At 44.7% G+C, this 23,948-nt stretch overlaps 1 protein-coding gene across 2 annotated transcripts in view; it reads left to right on the forward strand.

The window, feature by feature from the left end:
• LOC144142092 (uncharacterized) overlaps window positions 1–23,948 on the forward strand; it is a 68,243-nt gene that overhangs the window by 31,823 nt on the left and 12,472 nt on the right. For both annotated transcript variants that reach the window (XM_077673512.1, XM_077673513.1), the window contains exons 7-8: window positions 17,103–17,172; window positions 22,171–22,247. In XM_077673512.1, coding sequence (XP_077529638.1) covers window positions 17,103–17,172; window positions 22,171–22,247 — 147 coding nt within the window. The remainder of the gene's footprint in view (window positions 1–17,102; window positions 17,173–22,170; window positions 22,248–23,948) is intronic.

Raw genomic sequence — 23,948 nt, forward strand, 5'->3', positions numbered from 1 at the left:
ATATATATATATATATATATATATATATATATATATATATATATATATATATATATATATATATATATATATATATATATATATATATATATATATATATATAGCGAATCAGAATAGGAACCGAGGGGCTCGTTGAAATACCACAGAAATAAGGGTTGGCAGTAAAGAAAACCTCGGAAAGCAAAGGGGAGAACGTGGTACGCCATTGAAACAGATAAAGAATTTCGAAAGACCGAAAGAAAAAGCAGAAAAAATCCCCGCCGGGTGGGATCCCAGCCGACGACCTCCATAATGCCGGTGTGGTGCGCTGACCACTACGCTACTGGCGGGACTATTTTCCCCTCCACTTTCGGCAGTATTTATGTTAAGGTGTTTTTATTTCCGTCGCTTGGTGGTGGTAGCCAGCACCACTCGGAATACTCGGGATGAAGGGGACCGTCTTTTTCACCACCGGGCCGTGACTCGATTGTCTACGACATGTCTAGAGTGGTCGACCAGCGTTGAACCCTCTTAAGCTCCCTATGGCACCAAGACTGCCATAACAGAGACCCTCGCTTTGCATGTAGTGAATCAGAATAAGCAATGAGGGGCTCGTTGAAATAACATAGAAATAAGGGTTGCTCTCAAGAAAACATCGGAAAGCAAAGGGGAGAACTCGGGAGGTCGTTGAAACAGATAAAGAGTTTGGAAAGAGAAAAAGAAATGTCATGGGTTTGGATTCCACCCTGTGGGCGTTTCTGCTCCACTTTCTTTGTCTTTGCATCGATTTTATTATTCTGTCTTTGAATGAAAAATAAACTATATAAATATATCGAAACATAAATTTGAAAATTTATTCTGTCTTTGTATTGATTCTATGGATTAAGTGCAATTCTCTGTATTTCCGGTCGCTCTGAGACCGAAAGTTTGACAACAGAATATAGAGCTTGAGATCATCGCAATTGTGTTTCGGCTGGTTGAAGCGATTGGTAAACAAAGGTGCGTTGTACATTTCTTGAAGAAAAACTAACTTTGGATATAGATCAATATGTAACATGGCAAAACTTAGGTTCTTCTTTGAATGCGTGGTGGTACCTTATGACCTCACGAAATGCTGCGAAAGAAATGGGTGGTAGTTTCGTTATTTTCTTTGCCCTTACTAGTTTTAACTTTTATGGTTTCTAAACGCTGCTTGAGGGTCTCAGGATTATGGCTGCGAAATGACACCAATTTCTACTGTCTAAGGTGGCGATCTATCAAGTCTTGTTCGGTACGAGCAGCGATGAAAAAATCTTATTACAACTTGATGGAGAACACTTCAATAAATGAAGGAAGACCTGGGTAATATTGGTATCCCAGATTCAGATTCAGCATTTAGCTAAACCTGAGCAAAAGTGACGTCGCTGCGGTGAGGGTGAGCAGTCGAATCGAAACGTCGAAGTGGCGCGGAAGCATCTGGTTACTGCTCGTTTCAAGATGTAAAGCGGCGGGGCGTACTGTCGAAGCGGTCAGGGGAGACGTCATGACGAAACTGTAAACAGCAGCGCTGACACTAACGAACAACATGTCCTACACGTTTGCAGTTGGAGCTGATGTCCCGGTCGTCTGGTGTTCTCAACACAGATGAATTGCGATACCGAAAAGAAACAATGTCGCTTCGGAAAATGGCTCGAGGAGGTGAACGTCGCACCGTTCAGTGGCTCACCAAAAAAACTGGATGGAATCCTATGTTTGCAACTTCCTCCCGAACAACCGTTTGAATGAGGTTGATGGCGGGAATGTTGCTTTCTGTCATGCGTGGTGGAGCGGATACAGGAGCCATGACTTGAAGATAAAGGCGTACAATCCTGGTCACCCCATATTCAGAAGGCCGAGCATCCATGCCGCTCGTAGCCGGGGTTGTAGGCGATGGCACAAAGGCGGCTTCGCAGGTTGAAGTGGCCGAAGTATACAGAAGCCTTGCGAACTCTGTCTTGATACGATGGCTTTTGGGTTGTTCAAAGCGCCGGAATTCCTTGATTATAGCGTCCCTCCACGAACATTTGTTACGAGGAAAATGGCATATTGCACCTGAATAGAAATGTCACACGGTAGGGCACATACCAGCACACAGTCTGATTGCGGTGCAGCCAGAGAGCGATATGGTTTGCTATATGTCCACACGACAGCTGTTCGTGCTGGTTGCCGATTGCTCGGTGTCTATATTCCTTTCAGAGGGTGCATACCCAACCCGTGACATTATATATATATATATATATATATATATATACAGAAAGAAATGCCGGCAGTCTACAACACCAAAGTAGGCATAGGGGAATGGTTAGACTATAATTTTACCGTTAGTGGTGTTACATTATTTTGTTATCAATTTACGTGAGAAAGAAAGAATGAAAAACACGCGCCCAGAGTGGGGACCAAACCCACGCCTTTCGAATAGATCTAGAATGCCCTAACAATTAGGCCAGATCGCCCAATTGGTAAGGCATTGGAGATCTAATCGAAAGGCGTGGGTTCGGTCCCCACTTTGGGGGCGTTTTTTCTTTCTTTCTTTCTTTCTTTCTTTCTTTCTTTCTTCCGTATATAAAGAAATGTTTACTTCATTAACCGTAGTAAAGAAAAGACCCTAACCACAACACTATGCCTCCTTTGGCATTGTAGACTGCCGACCTATCGTTCTGTATATCATCATCATCATCATCATCACCAGCATATCTACGCCCACTGCAGGGCAAAGGCCTCTCCCATTATTCTCCAATTACCTCGGTCCTGTGCCAACTGTGACCAATTTATCCATGCAAACTTCTTGATCTCATCTGCCCATCTAACTTTCTGCCGCCCCTGCAACGCTTGCCTTCTCTATGAATCCACTCTGTTACCCTTAATGACCAGAGGTTAATCTTGCCTTCACATTGCATGCCCTGCCCAGGTCCATTTCTTCTTCTTAATCTCTACTAATATGTCCTTAACACGTGTTTGTTCCCTGACCCACTCCGCTCTCTTCTTCTCCCTTAATGTTACACCTATCGTTTTCCGCTCCATTGCCCGCTGAGTCGTTCTCAATTAAAGTTGAACCCTCTTAGTTAGCCTCCAAGTTCTGTATGTATATATATATACATATATATATATATTTATTGCCGCGAACCATACATTGGGTTTGTTTATTTGTGTTTTGCTTTTACCACCCGGCTGCGCCGGTCTGTGTTATCTCTGCGCCAAGGGAAGCGCGTGTTCCATTCTTTCTTTCTGTGCCGCATGTGTTATCTGTTGTGATAGGGAGAGCATTCCGATCTAACGTGAACCGCCCAGAATAATCTTCTTGGATCTACTATGTTCTCGATGCGAATCGACGTTTCGAGAACCACGCGCGCCAAAAGATAAAAAGCCTGCATTGCGGACGCCGGGGCATTCGATTCGACGACACTCACCTGTGCAAGTCACTTTGTTGACCGCTGCTTCGCCGCCTCTGTATTCTTTTGAGTTGTTAGGGGAGCACAAGTTCGCTCCAATAAACGTGTTTCTCATTCAAGTAAACTGCATCGTCCTTGTCATCGTGACAATATATATATATATATATATATATAGCAGAACAGAAAGATATGGGACGAGGGACTCAGTAAGGACACATATCAAGGTGGCAGTCGTCATTGCCAGTGCTATTCGGCTATTTCCGAGACATTTGATAGTGCCGAATGACGTGTGTTTGTCATGTTTTTTTAACACAGTGCTAAACAAGCGAAAATATAAGTCGAGAAAAAATCCGCCGCTCCCTGAAAAACGGCGGATTTTTTCTCGACTTATATTTTCGCCTGTTTAGCACTGTATTAAAAAAAAACATGACAAACACACGTCATTCGGCACTATCAAATGTCTCGGAAACAGCCGAATAGCACTGGCAATGACGACTGCAACCTTGATATGTATATATATATTTATATATATATATATATATTTATATATATATTGTAGTAAGCATGTTGCGACTATTAGAACTGTGATAACCTTCAGCCACAACGGGCAAATCCCCCTACGTGGATACGCTGCGCCGAATGCACCTCGAGGAAGAGGACGCGTTCCTTCACTGTCAGTCTCGCGAAAAGCTGGTCGTTTCGGCTCACCCCATCTGCATCGACGCCTCGTTCGTGAATAAACAAGTCCAGCCTTCAACAGGAACGCCGACTATCTCCTTTACAATATTTAATATATATAAATATATAAATATATGTATATATATATATATATATATATATATATATATATATATATATATATATATATATATATATATATATATATAAGGTAAACGATTAGGCTAGTGAAGGTTAAATAGTAAAAAGGGGCGCAATAAAAAACATAACAAGTTTACTTCGAAAACATAACTTTACATCGACGTTTCGGACGGGGACCGTCCTTTATCAAGCGTAATATTTTACAGAATGGTAGCGGTTTATATACAGTTCAAGCACTTGAGGTTCCGGGGCGGTGACATACGTTTAAGATTGGAAGCGAGGAGGAAGAGAGAAAAGCGCATTGAAACATGAGAGAACGAGCCAGCAATAAAGAAGCACAAACTTGAAAAGCATAAATATGTGAGAGAGGGGGATGGAAAGGCAGAGGTGGGGACGGGCAAACTAAAAAGAACCGAGAGGACACGACAAACAGAAGCTTAGGAGCGATGGGAGACACGTAATTGCGTGGTCGACAGGGATGACCCACAGGGGCGGCGAGTTGTACCTGGCCGCGGCCATCGCAGGCGAACAATATGCAAGGGTTGTTGTACGCGCGCCGCTTCCAAGACTCCCGTGCCAGAAGCGCGTGTTTTTCGTCGGCCCTCAAAGACGCACCGCCATCTACTTCCCCCCACCCTTCCTGCTCAGTTCGCGGAAGCCGTAATGTGTCGCCGTGTCGGAGAAAACCGGGAAGAAACGGGCCGCCCCAGTCGCGCCGGCGTGAAGATGAGCTATCGAAAGTCCGAATGAGAGTGATTGAGGAGACATGAATCACGTTGCCTGCAGAGACAGCGAGAATAGTAAGTCAACGTGAGCGATAGGAGGCACATAATTGCGTGGTTGACAGGGGTGACGAGTTGTAAGCGCCCGCGGTCAGCGCCCGTGAACAATATGCGAGGGGTGTCCTACGTACGCGTGCCCTGAAGACTCCCGAGGGAGGGGCGCGGGGTTTCGTCGGCTACCGAAGATGATCCCCCATTCAGTTCCCTCCACCGCCTCCTCCCAGTCAGTGTCGGCGCCAAAGTGGTAAAGTGCCCACGTGTTCGAGAAACCTGGGAAGAAAGGAGGCGCCCCCCGTCGCGATGGCCATAAGAGGGCTAAGCTGTCGAGTGATAGTAATTATGTCTGAGTGGAGAGACAGTGAAAGTAGTAAGCCAACGGGGGAGAAAAAGAGAGGGATACCAGCGCCACAAATCAAAACAGAAACACGGCGAAGGTCAAAGGCGATAGCCGCGCACATGCGCACACAATTAACAAACACGCACAAACGACCAAGTGGCCATGGAAAGAAGGAAAGACGCCAATGGCTTGACCGATTGACCCAAACAACGAAATCCACCGAGTGGCCGATAAAGCAAGCAAAATAAACAGTGACAAGACAGTTTCTTTTGATACGCGGGTACACTGGGTGAGACAAAACATTATCAATGGTGTCAAGAAGAATGACGTATACAAACAATTCTCTAGAAATTAGGTATAGAAACAATCTTGTATAGAAACAAGAAGAATGACGTGTAGAGACATTCTTTCACCATGCTGTGCTTATAGATACACACGCGTACACGGTCAGCTCCTAAATAACACAATGTTTATACATAATTACAATGAGCAGTTTTTTCACATCACCACAACATACCGATCAAAAAAAAAAAGCAGCAGCAGAGGTGTGCGTTACGGGGACAAAAACGAAAAACTCCCCTCTTGTTCATTTATTCCACCTGCAACTGTGTTGAATTTGTGGATTAGAAATGATTCAAACATCTCTCTTTCGTGGTGTGTTCTAAACTTCGATTTTAGCACGGTCACCGTGAATTTGTCAAAAGAGTGACCAAGGCAACTAACGTGTTTTGAGACAGGGAGGTGAGGCAGCGTTTTGGTGTGTGATTTGTGGTTATTAATTCGTACTCGCAGTGGTGTTTCCGTCTGACCGATGTACTGTGCGCTGCATACAGTGCACTGAAGAAGGTACAGAACATTAGCACTATCACAATCGAAGGTTCCGCGTATTTGAAAGGAGAAGCTAGTGGCAGTGCTTTCAGCAACAAGAGTTTTTGGCATCATGAGGCAAAGCTTACAGCGGGGTTTGTTGCATGGTCCAGAGCCTTGAAATTGGGAAGTTTCAGTTTTTGAAGAAGTTATGATATCTTTCAGGTTTTTTGCTCGCCTATATACGACGCGGGGCGGTTCAGGGAGGACACGTCGCATTCGATCACTTTCCAGAAGGATGTTGTGATGTTTTCGCAAAATTGTTTTTACGTTCGGAGCGGAGGCCGAGTATGTTAGAACCAAGTTGGTTCCAGGTTTGTCAGTTTGGACGTTGCTGCTGCTGTTTATTAGTTCAAGTCTGTCCAGTGTTTTCGATTTTTCAATGGCATCATTTATTACGGGAAGAGGGCATTGTTGGCGGGTTAAATCTTTGCGTAGTTGGTCACAGTTGGCGGCAAAGTCTTGAGGGTTGGAACATATTCTTTTGAATCGGATGGACTGGCTGTAAGGAATTCCGGTTTTGCAATGGCGAACATGGCTGTTGTGAAAGTTTAGATACTGGTGTCGGTCAGTGGGTTTTTTGAAAAGTGATGTCAGTTTACCGCCAGATATTTGCACGGTTACGTCCAAAAAGTTTATGATACAGGCAGAGTACGAGTGAGAGAACCTGATGTCGGTGTGGACATTGTTGAATGCTTCAATAAACGTAAGGAGAGCATCCTCTCCGTGAGGCCAGATCAGAAATATGTCGTCAATGAATCTCTTATAGAAGAGCGGGTTTAACGGGTAGTCGCCTAGGAACTTGTTTTCCAAATTTCCCATGAAGATGTTGGCATAATTGGGACCAATCTTTGTGCCCATAGAGGTACCATTGATTTGCACATAATGGTTATTGTTGAACTCAAAGTTATTCATTTCCAGAATTATTTTCAAGAGTTCCCCAAGCGTCTGACTATCGATTGATCTGTTAAGCGGCTCCATTTCCTCATAAGCAAGTATTACTGAGTTTATGCCATCTTCGTGAGGGATGTTTGTGTATAGCGAGGCCACATCCAGGGTCACTAAAAGGCTATTTTCAGGTATACTGAGGTTAATTGTTTGGGCAAGGAAATGGGTGGTGTCTCTAATGTACGAGGGAAGAGAGCATGGTATGTTCCGTATCAAACCGTCCACAAAACTGGATATGTATTCGGACACTGTGCCTATGCCAGACACGATCGGTCGTCCTGGATTGTTTTCCTTGTGGATTTTAGGCAGAGTATAGAACCTCCCAGCTACTGGGCTTAGTGGTAAAAGAGACCGCGCCACCGATTCAGTTATTTTTTGTCCCTTCACAAGGTGGTCCAGATTTTCCTTTATCTTATCTTTAAAGTGAGGGGTTGGATCGTTCGGCAATAATTTGTAAAAAGAAGTATTATTCAGTTGTCCCTGGGCTTCGGCTATGTAGTCTGATCGGTTCATGACCACTATCGCTCCTCCCTTGTCTGCTGGTTTTATTATTATGTCGGTACGGGTGCTTAAAGCCTCCAGTGCCTTTTCTTCCCCGCGGGAAAGGTTTTTGCGGTAGGGTGTCTGATTCCTATATGATGACACGATGTCACGTTGGACTGCCCTAATATAGATATCAAGGCATTTGTCTCTTTGCGCCGGAGGTGTCCATTGACGACTAGATGGGAGTTTTGCCTCGCCATCCGTGTTTTGCGGCTTGTCCAGGAAATATTCGCTGAGTCTTAACGATCTTGCAAAGTTATTTACGTCTCTGTAGAGCTGAAATTCATTGACGGAGCCTGTAGCAGGGCAAAAGTTGAGGCCTTTGGAAAGAACTTTATGTTCTTCTTCCGATAGTTCTACATCTGAAAGGTTAACAATCGGGTCTTCACTTTTGTCAATCGTTTGGGGTATGATCGAATGGGCAGCGCACGAAGATGTAAGGGCTGCTTCTGATCGACTGTCAGTAGTGGAGTGTACGCCGTCACGGCGAAGCTTTTTACGTTTTGTTTCCTGCAGCTCGCGCTCTTTGTTTCGTATAAAGAGTTCCAAGCGGCGGAGTTCATTTTCTGTTAGGGGATTTTCTCTGATGAGTTTCTCTTCCTGAATTTGGAGCGAAAGTAAGTAGGACCGGTTATGTGGGATCACATAGTGCAATAGCTTTTTAGACGCCTCATGCAGGGTATCTTTCCATTTTTGTTTCAGTTCAGGTGAAAAGTCGGATGTAGCCGGCTCTAAATGGAGCCAGAGACCCTTTGGAACAATATCAGATTCTTCATAGATGAATAAAGTGTTGACATGACATTCACATCTAACTCTTTTTACAACAACCTTCCTTATTCTCAAAAAGTTCCTGGAAACTACGTTAACAGAGAGTTCGCCTGGGGTGGTAGATAGTCAGTTGGACTGGTCGGCCTGGACGACGTCCTTGGATGCCCTTCGGAGGTTGTAGCGTGGTATCACGCCAGTCTGCACAGCACCGGCGAGCGGAGGGGGGGTGGTCAACACTTTAATCATCTATGAAGAATCTGATATTGTTCCAAAGGGTCTCCGGCTCCATTTAGAGCCGGCTACATCCGACTTTTCACCTGAACTGAAACAAAAATGGAAAGATACCCTGCATGAGGCGTCTAAAAAGCTATTGCACTATGCTATCCAACATAACCGGTCCTACTTACTTTCGCTCCAAATTCAGGAACAGAAACTCGTCAGAGAGAATCCCCTAACAGAAAATGAACTCCGCCGCTTGGAACTCTTTATACGAAACAAAGAGCGCGAGCTGCAGGAAACAAAACGTAAAAAGCTTCGCCGTGACGGCGTACACTCCACTACTGACAGTCGATCAGAAGCAGCCCTTACATCTTCGTGCGCTGCCCATTCGATCATACCCCAAACTATTGACAAAAGTGAAGACCCGATTGTTAACCTTTCAGATGTAGAACTATCGTAAGAAGAACATAAAGTTCTTTCCAAAGGCCTCAACTTTTGCCCTGCTACAGGCTCCGTCAATGAATTTCAGCTCTACAGAGACGTAAATAACTTTGCAAGATCGTTAAGACTCAGCGAATATTTCCTGGACAAGCCGCAAAACACGGATGGCGAGGCAAAACTCCCATCTACTCGTCAATGGACACCTCCGGCGCAAAGAGACAAATGCCTTGATATTGTGACGAGGAGACGAAGAAGAGCGGAGTAGGGTATGCGCCGCTGTGGGCCCGATGAAGGACGACGAAGAGCTGTGTGTGGGGCGTGCAGCCTGGGCGAACGCTCTGCAACAGCTGTCCTGTAAATAATGTAAATAGGTTATTTCGTACTATAAATAGATCGCATCGTCATCCTCCATGGTTCGCCTCATTCCTTCTGCCGCCACGTAACATTTTGGTGGAGCTGCTGGGTCTCGATCCCCATCGCGGTCTCAGCCTCGCCCGGTTTTGTCTCCCGAAGCAATTGCTTCAAGCCTGTTGGATCCCGTCGGCCCGCCCCAGCCCCGGTGAGCCATGGACGTGACCATCCCCAGCCCCGTTTCCCCAGCCAATGACCCGCCGTGACCTTCCGACGTGACCAGCCGCGACCCAACGATACGACGACGCCGATCCCCTGCCCAGTTCTCCGGCGGTGCTCCAAGGGCTTTGGCCGCTGCTTCGCTCCATCGACAGGAAACGCTGTTCAGGTGCCGCAGCTCATCCAACCATCGTAATCCGTGGCGGTCAGAACATTTCCCCTCTCTTCTCCTCTCATTCGCATCCTCACCGCATCAGAACTTTGTGATCTCGACCGGGACGGTCGCCTTCGACGCGGGGGATATGTGACGAGGAGACGAAGAAGAGCGGAGTAGGGTATGCGCCGCTGTGGGCCCGATGAAGGACGACGAAGAGCTGTGTGTGGGGCGTGCAGCCTGGGCGAACGCTCTGCAACAGCTGTCCTGTAAATAATGTAAATAGGTTATTTCGTACTATAAATAGATCGCATCGTCATCCTCCATGGTTCGCCTCATTCCTTCTGCCGCCACGTAACATTTTACTTATGTAGCGATGAGCTCCAGTAAGGAGAGTAAAAGCGTTTATTAACAGGGCGAACTTGTGCCGGCAAACACTGGCGATCCACAAGCAAGCTAGAGCAAGTTGTTGTTGTTGTTGTTCCTTTAGAGCAAGCGAGCTTGGACTTCTTTCTCTTCCGTCCACCAGTCAGCACATACCCATTACTAGGAACAGCCCCGTTAGCCGGTCGGGGATTGCTCCCACAATAATAAAGTCGCGGCAATATCTATATTAGGGCAGTCCAACGTGACATCGTGTCATCATATAGGAATCAGACACCCTACCGCAAAAACCTTTCCCGCGGGGAAGAAAAGGCACTGGAGGCTTTAAGCACCCGTACCGACATAATAATAAAGCCAGCAGACAAGGGAGGAGCGATAGTGGTCATGAACCGATCAGACTACATAGCCGAAGCCCAGGGACAACTGAATAATACTTCTTTTTACAAATTATTGCCGAACGATCCAACCCCTCACTTTAAAGATAAGATAAAGGAAAATCTGGACCACCTTGTGAAAGGACAAAAAATAACTGAATCGGTGGCGCGGTCTCTTTTACCACTAAGCCCAGTAGCTGGGAGGTTCTATACTCTGCCTAAAATCCACAAGGAAAACAATCCAGGACGACCGATCGTGTCTGGCATAGGCACAGTGACCGAATACATATCCAGTTTTGTGGACGGTTTGATACGGAACATAGCATGCTCTCTTCCCTCCTACATTAGAGACACCACCCATTTCCTTGCCCAAACAATTAACCTCAGTATACCTGAAAATAGCCTTTTAGTGACCCTGGATGTGGCCTCGCTATACACAAACATCCCTCACGAAGATGGCATAAACTCAGTAATACTTGCTTATGAGGAAATGGAGCCGCTTAACAGATCAATCGATAGTCAGACGCTTGGGGAACTCTTGAAAATAATTCTGGAAATGAATAACTTTGAGTTCAACAATAACCATTACGTGCAAATCAATGGTACCTCTATGGGCACAAAGATTGGTCCCAATTATGCCAACATCCGCACGGGAAATTTGGAAAACAAGTTCCTAGGCGACTACCCGTTAAAGCCGCTCTTCTATAAGAGATTCATTGACGACATATTTCTGATCTGGCCTCACGGAGAGGATGCTCTCCTTACGTTTATTGAAGCATTCAACAATGTCCACAGCGACATCAGGTTCTCTCACTCGTACTCTGCCTGTAGCATAAACTTTTTGGACGTAACCGTGCAAATATCTGGCGGTAAACTGACAACATCACTTTTCAGAAAACCCACTGACCGACACCAGTATCTAAACTTTCACAGCAGCCATGTTCGCCATTGCAAAACCGGAATTCCTTAAAGCCAGTCCATCCGATTCAAAAGAATATGTTCCAACCCTCAAGACTTTGCCGCCAACTGTGACCAACTACGCAAAGATTTAACCCGCCAACAATACCCTCTTCCCGTAATAAATGATGCCATTGAAAAATCGAAAACACTGGACAGACTTGAACTAATAAACAGCAGCAGCAACGTCCAAACTGACAAACCTGGAACCAACTTGGTTCTAACATACTCGGCCTCCGCTCCGAACGTAAAAACAATTTTGCGAAAACATCACAACATCCTTCTGGAAAGTGATCGAATGCGACGTGTCCTCCCTGAACCGCCCCGCTTCGCATATAGGCGAGCAAAAAGCCTGAAAGATATCATAACTTCTTCAAAAACTGAAACTTCCCAATTTCAAGGCTCTGGACCATGCAACAAACCCCGCTTTAAGCTTTGCCCCATGATGCCAAAAACTCTTGTTGCTGAAAGCACTGCCACTAGCTTCTCCTTTCAAATACGCGGAACCTTCGATTGTGATAGTGCTAATGTTGTGTACCTTCTTCAGTGCACTGTATGCAGCGCACAGTACATAGGTCAGACGGAAACACCACTGCGAGTACGAATTAATAACCACAGATCACACACCAAAACGCTGCCTCACTTTCCTGTCTCAAAACACGTTACTTGCCTTGGTCACTCTTTTGACAAATTCACGGTGACCGTGCTAAAATCAAAGTTTAGAACACACCACCAAAGAGAGATGTTTGAATCATTAATAATCCACAAATTCAACACAGTTGCAGGTGGAATAAATGAACAAGAGGGGAGTTTTTCGTTTTTGTCCCCGTAACGCACACCTCTTCTGCTGCTTTTTTTTTTGATCGGTATGTTGTGGTGATGTGAAAAAACTGCTCATTGTAATTATGTATAAACATTGTGTTATTTAGGAGTTGACCGTGTACGCGTGTGTATCTATAAGCACAGCATGGTGTAAGAATGTCTCTACACGTCATTCTTCTTGTTTCTATACAAGATCGTTTCTATACCTAATTTCTAGAGAATTGTTTCTATACGTCATTCTTCTTGACACCATTGATAATGTTTTGTCTCACCCAGTGTACCCGCGTATCAAAAGAAACTGTCTTGTCACTGTTTATTTTGCTTGCTTTATCGGCCACTCGGTGGATTTCGTTGTTTGGGTCAATCGGTCAAGCCATTGGCGTCTTTCCTTCTTTCCATGGCCACTTGGTCGTTTGTGCGCGTTTGTTAATTGTGTGCGCATGTGCGCGGCTATCGCCTTTGACCTTCGCCGTGTTTCTGTTTTGATTTGTGGCGCCGCTAACCCTCTCTTTTTCTCCCCCGTTGGCTTACTACTTTCACTGTCTCTCCACTCAGACATAATTACTATCACTCGACAGCTTAGCCCTCTTATCGCCATCGCGACGGGGGGCGCCTCCTTTCTTACCAGGTTTCTCGAACACGTGGGCACTTTACGACTTTGGCGCCGACATTGATTGGGAGGAGGAGGTGGAGGGAACTGAATAGGGGATCATCTTCGGGAGCCGACGAAACCCCGCGCCCCTCGCTCGGGAGTCTTCAGGGCACGCGTACGTAGGACACCCCTCGCATATTGTTCACGGGCGCTGACCGCGGGCGCTTACAACTCGTCACCCCTGTCAACCACGCAATTATGTGCCCCCTATCGCTCACGTTGACTTACTATTCTCGCTGTCTCTGCAGGCAACGTGATTCATGTCTCCTCAATCACTCTTATTCGGACTTTCGATAGCTCATCTTCACGCCGGCGCGACTGGGGCGGCCCGTTTCTTCCCGGTTTTCTCCGACACGGCGACACATTACGGCTTCCGCGAACTGAGCAGGAAGGGTGGGGGGAAGTAGATGGCGGTGCGTCTTTGAGGGCCGACGAAAAACACACGCTTCTGGCACGGGAGTCTTGGAAGCGGCGCGCGTACAACAACCCTTGCATATTGTTCGCCTGCGATGGCCGCGGCCAGGTACAACTCGCCGCCCCTGTGGGTCATCCCTGTCGACCACGCAATTACGTGTCTCCCATCGCTCCTAAGCTTCTGTTTGTCGTGTCCTCTCGATTCTTTTTAGTTTGCCCGTCCCCACCTCTGCCTTTCCATCCCCCTCTCTCACATATTTATGCTTTTCAAGTTTGTGCTTCTTTATTGCTGGCTCTTTCTCTCATGTTTCAATGCGCTTTTCTCTCTTCCTCTTCGCTTCCAATCTTAAACGTATGTCACCGCCCCGGATCCTCAAGTGCTTGAACTGTATATAAACCGCTACCATTCTGTAAAATATTACGCTTGATAAAGGACGGTCCCCGTCCGAAACGTCGATGTAAAGTTATGTTTTCGAAGTAAACTTGTTATGTTTTTTATTGCGCCCCTTTTTACTATATATATATATATATATATATATATATATATATAACACAGAAATAAGGGTTGGCAGTCGAGAAAACCTCGGAAAGCAAAGGGGAGGATGTGGTAGATCATTGAAACAGATTAAAAATTTGGAAAGAAAGAAAGAAAGTGAAGAAAAAATGCCCGCAAGGTGGGATCCGAACCCACGACCTCCAGAATACCGGTCTGGTGCGATTTTTTCTTCACTTTCTTTCTTTCTTTCCAAATTCTTATACTGTTTCAATGATCTACCACATCCTCCCCTTTGCTTTCCGAGGTTTTCTCGACTGCCAACCCTTATTTCTGTGTTATTTTCAACGAGCCCCTCATTTCCTATTCTGATTCGCTACATGCATAGCGAGGGCCTCTGTTCTGGCAGTCTTGTTGCCAAAGGGAGCTTAAGAGGGTTCAAACCTGGTCGACCACTCTGGACATGTCGTAGACACTCGAGTCACGACCCGGGGGTTAAAAAGAAGGTCCCCTTCACCCCGATTAGTCCGAATGGCGCTGGCTACCACCCCCAAGCACAGGAAACAAAACATACCTAACATAAATACCCCAGAAAGTGAATGGGAAAATTGCCCCGCCGGTAGCGTAGTGGTTATCGCACCAGACCGGTATTCTGGAGGTCGTGGGTTCGGATCCCACCTGGCGGGCATTTTTTCTTCACTTTCTTTCTTTCTTTCCAAATTCTTAATCTGTTTCAATGATCTACCACATCCTCCCCTTTGCTTTCCGAGGTTTTCTCGACTGCCAACCCTTATTTCTGTGTTATTTTCAACGAGCCCCTCATTTCCTATCCTGATTCGCTACATGCATAGCGAGGGCCTCTGTTATGGCAGTCTTGTTGCCAAAGGGAGCTTAAGAGGGTTCAAAGCTGGTCGACCACTCTGGACATGTGGTAGACACTCGAGTCACGACCCGGGGGTTAAAAAGAAGGTCCCCTTCACCCCGATTAGTCCGAATGGCGCTGGCTACCACCCCCAAGCACAGGAAACAAAACATACCTAACATAAATACCCCAGAAAGTGAATGGGAAAATTGCCCCGCCGGTAGCGTAGTGGTTATCGCACCAGACCGGTATTCTGGAGGTCGTGGGTTCGGATCCCACCTGGCGGGCATTTTTTCTTCACTTTCTTTCTTTCTTTCCAAATTCCTAATCTGTTTCAATGATCTACCACATCCTCCCCTTTGCTTTCCGAGGTTTTCTCGACTGCCAACCCTTATTTCTGTGTTATTTTCAACGAGCCCCTTATTTCCTATTCTGATTCGCTACATGCATAGCGAGGGCCTCTGTTCTGGCAGTCTTGTTGCCAAAGGGAGCTTAAGAGGGTTCAAAGCTGGTCGACCACTCTGGACATGTCGTAGACACTCGAGTCACGACCCGGGGGTTAAAAAGAAGGTCCCCTTCACCCCGATTAGTCCGAATTGCGCTGGCTACCACCCCCAAGCACAGGAAACAAAACATACCTACCATAAATACCCCAGAAAGTGAATGGGAAAATTGTCCCGCCGGTAGCGTAGTGGTTATCGCACCAGACCGGTATTCTGGAGGTCGTGGGTTCGGATCCCACCTGGCGGGCATTTTTTCTTCACTTTCTTTCTTTCTTTCCAAATTCTTAATCTGTTTCAATGATCTACCACATCCTCCCCTTTGCTTTCCGAGGTTTTCTCGACTGCCAACCCTTATTTCTGTGTTATTTTCAACGAGCCCCTCATTTCCTATTCTGATTCGCTACATGCATAGCGAGGGCCTCTGTTCTGGCAGTCTTGTTGCCAAAGGGAGCTTAAGAGGGTTCAAAGCTGGTCGACCACTCTGGACATGTCGTAGACACTCGAGTCACGACCCGGGGGTTAAAAAGAAGGTCCCCTTCACCCCGATTAGTCCGAATGGCGCTGGCTACCCCCCCCCAAGCACAGGAAACAAAACATACCTAACATAAATACCCCAGAAAGTGAATGGGAAAATTGCCCCGCCGGTAGCGTAGTGGTTATCGCACCAGACCGGTATTTTGGAGGTCGTGGGTTCGGATCCCACCTGGCGGGCATTTTTTCTTCACTTTCTTTCTTTCTTTCCAAATTCTTAATCTATTTCAATGATCTACCACATCCTCCCCTTTGCTTTCCGAGGTTTTCTCGACTGCCAACCCTTATTTCTGTGTTATTTTCAACGAGCCCCTCATTTCCTATTCTGATTCGCTACATGCATAGCGAGGGCCTCTGTTCTGGCAGTCTTGTTGCCAAAGGGAGCTTAAGAGGGTTCAAAGCTGGTCGACCACTCTGGACATGTCGTAGACACTCGAGTCACGACCCGGGGGTTAAAAAGAAGGTCCCCTTCACCCCGATTAGTCCGAATGGCGCTGGCTACCACCCCCAAGCACAGGAAACAAAACATACCTAACATAGATACCCCAGAATGTGAATGGGAAAATTGCCCCGCCGGTAGCGTAGTGGTTATCGCACCAGACCGGTATTCTGGAGGTCGTGGGTTCGGATCCCACCTGGCGGGCATTTTTTCTTCACTTTCTTTCTTTCTTTCCAAATTTTTAATCTGTTTCAATGATCTACCACATCCTCCCCTTTGCTTTCCGAGGTTTTCTCGACTGCCAACCCTTATTTCTGTGTTATTTTCAACGAGCCCCTCATTTCCTATTCTGATTCGCTTTATATATATATATATATTTATATATATATATATATATATATATATATATATATATATATATATATATATATATATATATATATATATATATATATATATATATATATACGCAGAAGAATCAGTTTGAAGTTTGTTGCTTCAACTGGTCTTGCACATTTGCATTCACTAGCTCCAAGAAGGGTGCTAGAATTTCTTGTTTGTTTTTGTATTTCGAATATTGAAGAGCACATGATTAGACACACATAAGTGTGAAGCTTTCATTCCAGTGTACTTTGTACCGACTCTCTGTGCTTTTTGTTAGCAGATTCACATGCAGATGCAGATGTATTTTAGCTGCCAAAGACCAATAAAAATATTAGTGTTTTCAAAATGCTGGCTGACACCTAGTGCGATGTTCTGGCGCCTAAAGTAACTAAACTGGGAGGGCAAAAATATTGGTAAGAAAACTGCCAGAAAAGTACCTTTTTTTTCTATTAGAACGCTACAGGTACGACACCACTTGGGAAGCCGGGAGTGTGCAACGGAGGAACCTGTTTTAAGCCAGAACGTAAGTGGTCCACCGACTGATAGTTTTCCTATATAAAGGCACACTAAAAAGCACACATTCACCAATTATGAAAATAATTTTACAGCTTCTTCACCAGCGTGAACGAATGCAAAGTCCCCGATATTCTACTAATCAAGTTGAATATCAAAAATGCAATCGCGGAGTTGTTGCGATCGGGACAAAATAATGCTGCCAGGAGTAGTAGTTCGTAACATACAAATGTTTGTTGAACCTGAAAATTCTCATATATTTTAACTCTTTCCCAAAAATAGAGAAAAGTACGCCGAAAAATTCGCATACCACAATTGTAATATCTTGAAAGCCTTTTGTACTTTTGGTTGATTTAATGTATTTTCTCAAGTATATCAGATGGAAAAACAATTCATTTACAGTAATAACAGCCGAGTCCGAGGGAGAGTGCTACCTGTCTTTATTCCCTTCCATTCTTAAATGGTCAACAACGTTCTTGTCTTTGTCGTCGTTGCTCCAAAACACCCGGGTATACCGTAACCACTGCGAACGAGGCCCTTTGCTGTGTAGGCGAGGTGGGGAAAAATGACGTTTGTCGGGCAACGTGCAAAACATCTGTTTGTGGTTGTGTGGGTAGGGCTGTAGTTGTGAGATTTCGTAACTCTCGTAAGTGAAATAACCCTCCCCTTCAAATACCCGGAGTTGAAGGATACGGCTTTACCTGGCAAGCCCCTACGACGCGTAGGTGCTCAGGAAAGCGCGAGGGAACTTTAGGAAAATTTCGCATGGCAAGAATGTTATTGCAGTAAAAACTACCGGATTCGTAGAAGGCCGTGAGACGCATTGTTGCAAGTTCACAAGCGCTGCCATCCTTGGATATTGCAGTGGTCTTATATTCAGTGAGATTCCCCGCAGCAGCAAGAACTAAAGTGTCCAATGCTAAACTGTGATTCCCACAACAATTCACTTAAAATTGCATTTTGGCGGCAAGAATATTTAATGCAAAGGTGACGTAAACAGGGTGAAGTCCAAGTCGGTTTTCGGTCGAGACGTCTTTCGCTAACGGCTTAGGAAACAAAATTTCCTGCAAAACAATTGCACAAAATGAAGAAAGGGCAACCTAAGCAGAAAATAAAAGGGAACAACACAATTCCGCTCTTGTGCTTTGTACATTCATTTCGCGCTGTGGTTTTGCGCTATTGGTTATTTTATAGGAAGATACACCAGCTTATCCAGCTTCCAGGGTTAGTGCGCAGCTAACAAGTTGGTGAGAGCATGATTGGTAGCTTTTTAAGGCAAATTGCAAAAATAACACCTCCAATGAAGGTATGTTCTGACGCTAATTTGATTGCCCATGTGTAGTCAATATTGTTACTAGAAAATAATTTCCACGTGTAATTTTTAAAATACTCTGGATCTCAAAACCAAGGGCTTGGTGTATGAACTCCGTGCCGTAAAGATAGGGTTACGTTTTTAAAAAGAAATTCTTAAAAGACCATGCACCTTCTTGAGATTCTCGTCCTACTTTCGTCATTTCATACGCACCTTCTTTCAATCCCTTCAGGCGCACAAAGTCCTGGCGGCTGGTACAGCTTTTGCATTATCTGCTAACCAAACGTATATAAATTTCATGTTGTTTAGCAACCTTTACTTGTTTCTGTCAGTTCAGGTTAGTTTTTTTCAACGTTTTCTAAGCAATTTTAATGAAAGGGCTCGCAGGACAGTGGAAAAGAACTTTTTGTGGGAATACGTTGCAGGGTGACCTCCATAGAGGATGCAATTGCAACGAGCTTCACACTTGAACGCCCCCGGGAAGAAACACACAATACCAAAACATAGACACTCTGCAATTGTATGGCGTTTTAAAAGACTTCACTAATAGTCGTATGTTCGTCATTTGACGTGGGACACTGTGCGATATATTCACTAAGAATTGCAATATTACATAGGGCGTCCGGTTTTTGTTGCGAGACTAAAATACTCTTGGGTTTGTATACAAGTCTGAAAAATAGGCACGTCGACATGAACACCCTAAATGCTGTTCGTTTCAGTTGACAAACTCTGTAGCCAGTCGGTTTCTTAAGCAACAGAGCCTAACAATCACCCACTCATTTTTCTCCTCACCTTAAAGTCCAACCTAATGCCGGAATCTTCTAGATCTGGCAGGTAGTGTAACTAAACTACCAGTAGCTCTTTGCGGCAGGAGTGAACAAATTTTTTGTTTGTACCGTTGGTAGGATAAAGGGTTCAAATAAGCAATCTATTTAGCAACAACCCGGCCGCCGCAACCGAGCGCACGGTAGTGTTTAGTATTCAGCACATACCTTAAGGGCTTTTATGACACTGCTACGGCCGACAATCTCATTTTCTCTGCAATATTTCGCAGCATCAAATGCCGCTTTTGCAAGCTCGGCCGCTCTGCTAATGTTTAAAAAGATGTAACCACTAGCGTAGCATAGCTATGCCGTATCTGACTAACTTTGTTCCTTACAAATCGTCATCCCTCTTCCTTATAAATGTAATGTTCGCTTACCTCTGAGGGTCTCCGCCCGTATCTCGGCTATACGTCCGTGGGTCATTTTTTTTAGCTGTAGACAAGCCAGTGACGTGAACTCGTCTTGCATCTTTACTGGCAGCGTTACTCAGGTCGCCGAATCCTGTTCAAAAACGAAAATATTATGCCTACGCAAGTTCTTCTTAGTGCAATAGATTAGGTATTCTATACCAGTGTGTGTTGAAGGTCGTCGTTCATAACAAACCATAACAAGAACAACGTGAAGCTAACGTGTTGAGGAAATGGCATGCCCCAATGCTTTATTTCAGCTTATCCGACACGACTTTGTAATAAATTTACGCGGCACCACAAACACGGAGAAATCTTTGCCTGCTTCATCGATAACACATTTCACCGTTGTAAAAAAACTACTAGACATTTGCCCTTTTCTACATTTATGGCCGCTAACCAGCATCTATTCTCTATAGACTCTCCTTCACTGCACTTCTTTCGTAGTCCGGTATTTTATACTACCTACATTCGGTGTGAAATCGTTTCTGAACTCTCTTAGTGCCGTGATCTCGCACGTTTGATTACAGAAACTGCAAATGTACATACAAGACATATTGTGACACCGCAAAACGCTTTAGTTTCCTCTGTTCAGGATCAAGCCTAACATTTCTTGAACCACTACATAAAAACGTGCACAGCACTAGGGTAAACTGTGCTGGCAGGCTACCAGGTCATGCATTTTACTGTTATCCGAATGACCGTTCTCGTGGTCCTTAGATTGTAAGGGAGACTTTCTACTCTCTTTCTGCGTCTTTTTTTGCATCCAAGTGGGATGGTGCTGCAGCGGAAGGAATGTTGAACGCGTTGGATATCAACAAGGTTCACGCACTTTCGTATCCCATCATTTTCTCAGTGGTTGCATACTGTTAGCTGGGGTCTATTTTCTAGATTGGGGATTTGACCCAGCGGTGCGAAATTAGTTCAGTGACGCTTCTATAGAGCTATGCTTCATCTTTGTCCACCCTGTGTTAAGTAGGCATCCTTTGTTTTTTCCGCTTGTCTTCGTTATCTCTATCAGGTATTGGGCGAAGAGGGTTCTCACGTTCACAGAAAAAAGAATGGCATGAAGTCTTGTTAGGCCATGTACACCACTTTTTATTGCGGCCCCTTATGAACTAGTGAGAACCGGCTGATAAAAGTTGGAAGGAGTGCGCCCTTGTTGGCAATTACGTTAATTAAGGAAGAGGGAACACCAAAAAGAATTCGAAAATACACGTGTGTTCAAACAAGCTTGAGCCCATTACAGCGAATGGAATTGTTGCCGATGGAGGTAGATATAGCTTGAGAGTGAACCCAGATTTCGAATGGTACTTGAAAATAAGCCCCCTTTGCTATGGCGTCTGTTTGCGTCATGGTGTCCTTTCAAGCAATGTTCCTGAAAAATTGGCGCGAATATATGTTATTTTAGATGCGACTGCATCTCATTCACTCGCCTTGTCCCTCGATGCGGCGTTGTCCGCACCTCCCCCTACACTATAAAAAAAATAATAGTTAGCAGTGCCCGGTTTTTTATCCCACGACCCTGTGGCCGGAACGCGAGGTACATGGTGCTCTTTCCACTGCGCCACAAAACGGAGACGGAATGAAATGTTACGAACGCGCCTTATATCCTTGACTCATTCAAACTACGTCAAGATGCTACTGATACAACGCATGATGGGGCAATGGTTAACTCTTGCAATAAAAGAAAAGAAGCTCCCGTTTACAGCAACAATGATGGCATAAGGGTCGTTGCGACAGCGAAGCCCCAAGCATTCCACTTAAAGAGATTGACCAAGATTGGCCAATAAAACATAATAATATTAATAAAACATAATAATCATAAGCGTTCCCGACACGTTTCACGCGATTTCACAATCAATGAAACGGAAACACCAAGTGAACCCCACGATGCGTCGCATCAACCAGGGTTCCCCTCGCAGGGAGGTGGGCGCAATTTTTTCAGTGATCAAATTTACCGTAACAAGTAAGTTTATGGCGCGTTTTGACTTGCGTGCCAGATGCGGTTGAGACAAACATTTTCCTCTAAAATGCAGACTTTTTTTTACCGTGTTTCTGCTCAATCATGTATGAAGAAATGCGTTTACGTTTACTGGACATAACCAGTGGTATTTTGAAAATAATTTTTTTTCGCAGTTGTTACCTGGGTTACGCTTAAAGTAAATGGGAGATTTTAGTATTTAAAGCTATTTTTTATGGTCACGGGGGTGGTTGCTTCTATAGAAATAAGAAAGTGAATGGTTTAGAGCAGAGGTAATGATGTTTTCAAAGATAGTTTATATGTTTTACCTCCATTGTATTTAATACTGTCCGCTACAATAAAACATTTTCCACACACAATGAATTCTGTGAAAATGGTTCTGTCAAAAAGAAGAACGTTTTTTGCGTACACAGAAAGACAGGGTACAACCGAAAGGAAACATTGATATATAAAAGCAAAACATATTATCTTGTTTCTGCAGATATGCCCTCAGGGTATACGACGGGGAGACTTTATCACTCAGTATACCAACAGTGCCCCGAGAAATCGCACGCAGACGTGAGTAAATAACATACATTTTGATTTGTATGTCTCCATAGACTTTTTGTAGTACCTAATACTTTGAAAGTACCTAGTTTTATGAACCGCGTTCAATGTTTCATTTTTAGGGTTAACACTCGCACCCTCAGTTGCCTCCTTGAATAGAATTTGCAGATGCCGCATAAACAAAAATTTGGCGTCATGATACAACTTTGTTGTCGGTGTAAATGATCAACGTCAACAATTTTGGTATAGATTTTTTTGGTAGTAAATTTAAACAGTTTTAAAAGCCGTTTACCCTTGATCACCAATACTAACAATCCTGTTGCTATTGGGCGGCATAAAAGGGCCTCGTTTTTTTCTTCCCGCCACACCAGGATGGTCAGAAGTAAATGAAAAGGATTGAAACTCTAAATTCGCTCAGAGTGACTGCATAATTGCGGCAGAAAAATTACCATCAACAACTAGAAGAAACGATAGTCAGCTTTCATCCGCACAAATAAATTATATTGTGCGCGCATGCATAAACTGATCGTAAAATTTTCGCAGTTGGTGAAGGAGATCAAGAAAATGTGAAAACACAGAAAATCTCTCCAAAATTCTTTATCGCTTTCAATAAGTTATCACAATCTCTCCTTTTCTTTCCGAGATTTTCTTGACTGCGAACCCTTATTTTGGTCCTAAGTAAACGAGGCCCTCATTTCCCATTCTAATTCTCCACATGCATAGCGAGGGCCTCTGTTGTTGTCCGCCGGGTGGGATCCAAAAAAACGTCCACGGGGTACGTTCCGAACCAAAGACTTCTTGAATACGCGTCTTGTGCGATGACCACTACGCAACCGGCGAGGATATTTTTTCCTCCCCTTTGTTCAGTATTTATCTCAAGACAATTTTTTTTTGCTTTGTGGTGGTAACCAGCGCCACCCTGACTGCTCGGGTTGAAGAGAGCTTTTTTTTCACCCCCAAGCCGTGACTCGAGCGTCTACAACGTGCAGGGAGTGGACGATCATCGTTGAACCCTCTCAGGCTACCTGTGGCACCAGGACTGCCAGAGCAGAGACCCTCCTATGCATATAGTGAATTAGAATGGGAAATGAGGGCAGGCAGTAAAGAAAGCCAAGGAAATGAAAGGGAAATTCTCGTAGGTCAGATCATTTTTTACAAAAAAACAAAGCAAGAAAGTGGAGAAAGAATGCCCGCCGTGTGGGATCCGAACCCACGACTCTCCCACTTCGGACACGTCGTAAACGCTCAAGTCACGACCCAGAGGTAAAAAAGAAATCCCCATTACCCCGTGCCATCGAAGTGGCTGTGGATACCACACTCGAGCTCGAAAAAAATTTACCTTGAGATAAATTCCCTAGAAATTTGAGGCGAAAATAGCCCCGCCGGTAGCGTAGGTGTCTTCGAACCAGACGCATATTCTGGAGGTCGTGAATTCGGATCCCACCCAGGGGACATTTATTCCCCACTTTCTTGCTTTCTTACAAAAAAAATTTATCTTACCTGCCATATACTCTTCTTTAGTTTCCTTGGCTTTCTTGACTGCATTCCCTTCTTTCTGTCTTCATTCAGCGGGCCCTCATTTTTCATTATAATTGGCCATATGTAGATGTCTGTATATATATACAGGGTGTCCCAGCTATCATGCACCAAGATTTTAAGAAAGATTAATGGCGTAACTCGAAGAAAACCTAGTGGATAATGTTTGCAATACAG

The sequence above is a fragment of the Haemaphysalis longicornis genome, unplaced genomic scaffold (assembly GCF_048455015.1).
Source record: "Haemaphysalis longicornis isolate Haplotype H1 unplaced genomic scaffold, Haemaphysalis longicornis Haplotype H1 scaffold_6, whole genome shotgun sequence".
NCBI classification, from domain to species: domain Eukaryota; kingdom Metazoa; phylum Arthropoda; class Arachnida; order Ixodida; family Ixodidae; genus Haemaphysalis; species Haemaphysalis longicornis.